This window comes from Quercus robur, chromosome 3 (genome assembly GCF_932294415.1).
Source record: "Quercus robur chromosome 3, dhQueRobu3.1, whole genome shotgun sequence".
Taxonomy (NCBI): domain Eukaryota; kingdom Viridiplantae; phylum Streptophyta; class Magnoliopsida; order Fagales; family Fagaceae; genus Quercus; species Quercus robur.
The window spans coordinates 48,799,050-48,805,182 of NC_065536.1; the positions used below are offsets into that span (position 1 = coordinate 48,799,050).

General features: G+C 37.6%; 1 protein-coding gene across 1 annotated transcript; it reads right to left on the minus strand.

The window, feature by feature from the left end:
• Positions 1 to 1,873: 1,873 nt before the first annotated feature.
• Positions 1,874 to 3,621, minus strand: LOC126718165 (REF/SRPP-like protein At1g67360). Its single transcript, XM_050420251.1, has 3 exons — positions 3,455 to 3,621; positions 3,041 to 3,280; positions 1,874 to 2,505 (listed from the first exon to the last, which is right to left on the minus strand). Exons 1-3 carry the CDS (start codon positions 3,470 to 3,472, stop codon positions 2,050 to 2,052), a joined length of 714 nt encoding a protein of 237 aa, XP_050276208.1. The 5' UTR covers positions 3,473 to 3,621; the 3' UTR covers positions 1,874 to 2,049.
• Positions 3,622 to 6,133: the final 2,512 nt, after the last annotated feature.

Consider the following 6,133-nt stretch of genomic DNA (forward strand, 5'->3'; position numbering starts at 1 on the left):
TCAGGTTGAGTTCGGGTTGGGCACAAACCTAGCCTGTGGACAGCCTTGGTCTTGATTATGCATTGTATAAAAATTTTCATGATGGTATTTGAACCTTCAATTAGAAGATAGTCAAGGCAATTGATAGTTAGGAGTGTATTGATAGTTATAGATAGTTGGGTTATAAATAGTGTGTTTTTTTTTTTTTTTTTTGTGGATAAATTAGCAGTCAAGAGTGAAGGATTTGAATCCTAGATATTTATATTAAAAAAATTAAAAATATGCCAATTGAGTTACAAGGCTCTTGGCATATAAATAATAAATCAAGTAAAGCTGAGCCTCCAAACATATAATAAAAAGAGCTTAGTATAGTAGATCAAGCATAGATACTCCTCCAAACTTTGGGCCGAGGGCTTAATTGCTTAAATCTCGTGTAGGACAAGAAATTTTCTAAGAATATTGATTCCTAGTGGAGATGCCAACATTGATGATTATATGTGACAAGATCACAAGACCACAAAAATAAATATACCTTTTATTTTGAAAAAAAAAAAAAAAATTTGAAGGGAGGGAGAGAGAGAGAGATTTAGGTAATAGTCTTAGGCAATCACAATGGAGTTGCTAAAATTGCTAAAAAGCTATTTTAGTTCTAACATAAAAAATGACCTGTAGGTACCAAGAATTTTTGCCTTTGGCTTTGGCTATTTGGCTTGATTGCCTTGCCTTTGCCTTGGCTTGAATTCTTAATCCCACATTGGAAAGATGACTTCCCTCTTTCTACCTTATAAGGCATGAACCAATGAGAAAGAGTACCACTAGTTTGGTTTTGGCTTGAATTCTACCTTATAAGGCATGAATCAATAAGAAAGAGTACCACTAGTTTGGTTCTTGGCTTGAATTCTTAATCCCACATTAAAGATGACTTCCCTCTTTCTACCTTATAAGGCATGAACCAATGAGAAAGAGTACCACTAGTTTAGTTTTGGCTTGAATTCTTAATCTCACGTTAAAGATAACTTCCCTCTTACTACCTTATAAGGCATGAACCAATGAAAAAGAGTACCAAGGAGGGAAGTCATCTTTAATGTGGGATTAAGAATTCAAGCCAAGGCAAAGGCAAGACAATCAAGCCAAATAATCAAAGGCAGGCAAAAATTCTTGGTATCTACGTAACCCTTTATTGAAGTTGCTAAAGTTAAAAAATTTTAACAACTCACTACTCAATTTTATTATTTTTTATTCCCCCCACCCTCTCTCTCTTCTGACTTTATTATTTTTTATTCCCCATTCTCTCACTCCACTCAGATCACATGTTCTCTTCTCCCTCACTTTATTGTTTAATGGGATTGTTTATGTTATTTTAATGAGATGAATGTTTTTTTTTTGAGAAACTAATGAGATGAATGTAAAAATAAAAACTTTTATATTAAGTGTATTATAAAGTAATTTTTTGAGATATTAAAAGTTATATTTTTTAGCATCATTTCTGTAAATGTTCTATATCATGTAGAGCAGAGCTACGCCTCCAAACTTTGGGCCTAGGTCTTAAGTCTCTCGCAATGGGAAAATTTTTAGGAATATTAATTTCTTAAAAAGGGAAATCTCGTGATACAGTCTCCTGAGACATCTCTCACATCATATATATATATATATATATATATGTGTGTGTGTTGGAATTGCATGTGTTGTGAGAAGGAAATCTGACCGTCTCATATCATAAAATAATTTCTCTGTAAAGAGATGCCCAACTATTGATCATTACAATGTGACTTGACCACAAAAGTTAAGATATCAGGTTTTTGCTCATGGGAAAACCTAAAAGCTACATGTATTGAATAAAATTGGCGACTCTTAGAAAGGGGAAGCAGAGTCTGCCCCAAAGCACACACGAATGTCAGCCTTCCAAAGTAATTCACATCATTCATACTTCAAAAGGATTTGAACGTCTAGAAGTTATTTACAGTCACAACCCACCCACATTTCCCACGCCCATAACCTATTTAAGTTCCCATAATACATACTAGGAGAAGCAAATAGATTTTACACTTTAGACAATACATAGAAACTCTCTTAATCCGAATCAGAAGAATCTGATTTGTGTTCAGCAGATGCAGCTGTATCTCTTTTCTTTTCAGCCTCACCCTCCTTAACTGCCTCGGATATCTCCTCAACAGGAACTAAAGGCATATAGCCAAAGATAGGATAACCCTTCTGGGTCAAGTCCTTCACCAAATGGTTGTATTTCTCCATCAAGTGAGCAGCCGCAGGAACAGCCTTCTCTGCCACCGTGTGGAATGGTGTACACTGGTTCATTCCAACCCATATCTTCACACTTTGAGATAGAAGGAACTGCTTATACTCTGAAACAGCATAATGCACAGCAGCACGAGGACCCCCAGTTTGAGCCTCATTTACAAGTTTATGAGCCTTATCAGATGCCTTGCAAATCAAATTGTTAGTTTTTCTTACAGCCTGCTTTGCCAACGGTGGAGCATGCTCATCAAACTTGTGTGTAGCTTCATCTACCTGTGGTAATCACACAATTAATAACTTCAGCCAAAACACAACAAAATGAATACTTTGACACACTTAAGGTATAACACAAATTAGGACCAATAAGTCGTAGAACTTATTAGTTTAGACTGGGTAGATTTTAATCATTAGCACATCAGGTGCATGTTGATTTCAATTTTTTCTTCAGGTCCTTCCTAAGCTTATCAGTGTTTCAGCCCACAAAAAGTTTTGGAGAAATCTATGAGCTTCTAAACAAATTTTGGTAATAATTTACAACACAGACCCAATCTAGCACAGAGTATAGTATACAATCAACCCACAAAACAGTAAATAGACCAAATCAACAAAGCTCGCGAATATGCTTGATCTAATTCGGAAAATTAATAAACCAAGCCTGAATTGGGCTCAAGCTCAGCTCGACTCGAGCTTGTTACAGCTCAAAATTATTAACAATAGAGCAAATCAAATCAAACGTACTTCGAACACAATCAACAACAAAAAAAATAAAAAATAAAGACGATAAAAATTCAATATTTAGTGAGAGTACCTTGTCGTCAAGGAAAACAAGGAGATCATCAGGAACGCCTTGGATTTTTCTGTAGACAGGGCCCACGACGGCGGTGACGGCAGATTCGACGGTGGAGACGGTGGATCTGAGAGGCCCCGAGTTTTGTTTGGCGTAATCGTAGATATTGGAGACGCAGACGAGCGCGTGAATCGCCACCGTCCTCGCGAACCCTAGGTGCTTCAGCTCCCTCCTCTTCTTTCTCTCAATCTCCATCTCTTGCTGTAGTAATAACCAATAAACAACAACACCAACACCAACACCAGCTATATTAATATTATAGTCTCAGATTTCAATCTAAGAATATTACATAAATATAGATGAATTTAACTATAGAAGAAGCTAAGAATCAAAAAAATAAAATAAAATACAGAAGAAGCTGGCAATTTCGCGTACCATGGTTTCAGTGGCCATTGAGAGTTTGATCAGAAAATCAGAAGAAAGGTAGGTTCTTCTAGCGTTGGAGTCGTAAGTCGTAACAGAAATAATTAGTAGGAAGAAATACAGGGGTGGCAGGTCTTATTTATAGTAATGGCGATGGAACTAGCCTTTTTTCTGCTATGAGCTTCTGTAACGTTCGCGATATCAATCCAACGGTTGATATGAGATCTGATCTGATCTGATTTGATGGGTTTTAGTGGCGCCTAGTTGTACGTGTTTCAGTTTCAATGTTTGGATTTCATTGCTTAAAAATTAAGTAGTGTAAGATGTTGCAAAAATTATGCCATTTTATCATATCTAAGGCCTACTTTATTATTTTACCACATCATTTTATAATATCTCATTTATCAGATATTTTATAATTCAATCTTATACATTAAAATAATATTTACTACACATTAAAATAATATATTATCCCCTCCCCCATTATCATCAACAACAACAACAACAACAACCCACACCGCAGATCAATTACCACAGCCCACAACCACCGGCCACCCCCCACAGATCAACCACCGACCACCAATATCATCCATTGCTACCAAAAAAAAAAAACTCAAACAAACACTACAACCAATATCAGCCCCTACACCAAAAATTAAAACAAACAACCACCAAAAAAGAGAGAGAGATCGGCGAGATCGGAGCAGCGATGACGATGGCGATGATCGAAGTGGCCTCGCCCATGCCGCTTGCACCAAAATACCCATGAACACCAACCAATCTCAACACCAATTCAGCCCAAGCCAAAATACCCATCACCCGCAACCGATTCAACCCAAGCCCCAACCAATTCAAGCCACGACTCCACCACTGAAACACCAACTACCACCGGAACTAAAACCCAAACGACTGAAGAGGGAGAGACAACTAAAACCCAAAACCGATCTTAAACACAATCTCCACCGTGACCCAAACCCGATCTCCATCGTGAAACCCAGCCAACACCCAAACGACCACCACCAATCCGAACCCAGCAACCACTGAAACAACCCACCACTTTAAACCCAGTAACCACCAATTTCAACTTGTGATAATGGCCACCTTGCCTTGGAGCTTATTGTTTGAAGATGTGAAGTGTGTCATTTTGTTCTTTCTCTGTGGATGGAGGAGCTGGGTCTAATGTGAGAAGGAGCTGGGTTTGATGTGAGAAGAGAGAAAAAATCAAGACCAGAAGTGAGTGAGAGGAGAGAGAAAACTGAATAAAAAACAATATTTCGGTTTACCATTTCTGTCCGTACTGTTGCAAATTTGCGACGGTCGACGGTACGGACAAAAATGGTATAATTTTGGCACATATACCATATCTGATGGGAGGTATTTTTTGTGTTTGGTGTGGCAAATGTGCCAAATATTTGGCATTTGGCACATTTGCCACATCTACTGTGGGTGCTCTAACAAATTAAGAGAATTGATTCGAGTTCATTACATTTTTTACATATTTGTTCTAATAACCCGTAATTTAAAATTTTGTTATGAAAAATTTATAGATATAACTTTTCTCAAATGTTAAAAATAGGGATTGATGATGTACAAAAATCGTCAGTGAGTCGTAGACTCCAAGTCACTTCAATGGGTACAGAACTAAACAGAAGGTACCGATATGGTACCGGCCGAAAACCCTCCAAAGGTCAAGTTAGTGAATAAGAAATCTCTATGAACTCTTTAGTGAGAGAGCTTAAGGATTTTCTGTGTACTTGTGAAAGGTGGAGGTCTGGTACTTATATAGTAATGAATGGTGAATCAAAATCCCTTCAAAGTAGGGATCTTTCCTTGCTAGGAGGGCTTGGCACCTAGGGTTTCCAAGATTTTAGGGTGCCTTTCCATATGAGAGAGATACGGCCGAGTAATGGGCTTTATTTTGCATGTCATGTAAGGTATTTCCATGTATAGATATTCGTGGGGACCAAGATAGGCCACGCTGGATCTGTCGACCTCGCCTCCCCGTCAGGCCCTTAGCTCGTCCAATGGTTTCCCGTTGGCTTACAGAGGTGCCCGTCAAGTTTCATCATGGGGTCGTCACGTTTGGTGTCGTCGGCCTAAGTTTTCCGTTAGTTTCCGTGAAGCTGACGGATATGCGGGTGCCGTTGACCTTTTTGTCTAAAGCTTCGAGGGTATTAAATTTATGGCTAAAATATCCCTATCAAGGATAAATTATGGTTTTAGTTGCAGTTTTAGCATTATTAAAATACATATCTTTAAAAATAAAAATACAAAAGAAAAAGTTTTAAGACACAACTTTTGTACTAATAACTCACAATTTTGACTAATCAGCTGTAAGTAATAATAATAAAAAAATTATGTATCAATATAAAAGTAATTGTCTACAAAATAAATGACAAATTCATCTAAAAGCGAATATTTACTTCTTATACTTGCTTATTTCAATAAATTGTGGTAAATGGTGTGGTGGGCCTTTTTGTATTTTGGATTGAGTTGTTTCCTGTCGTACTGTGGCCCAATAGTTCTGGGGTAGGAGAGTCAGGATTGATTTGATTGAAACTCACCTTAAGCCAACTTATGCACAAGCAAGGATCCCGTTGTGGAGATCTTGGTCACGTGCCCACGATAGGAAATGTTGTCAAAAAAATGTTATAGCAGGAGACACGTAATAGAATAAGATAGAAAGATACT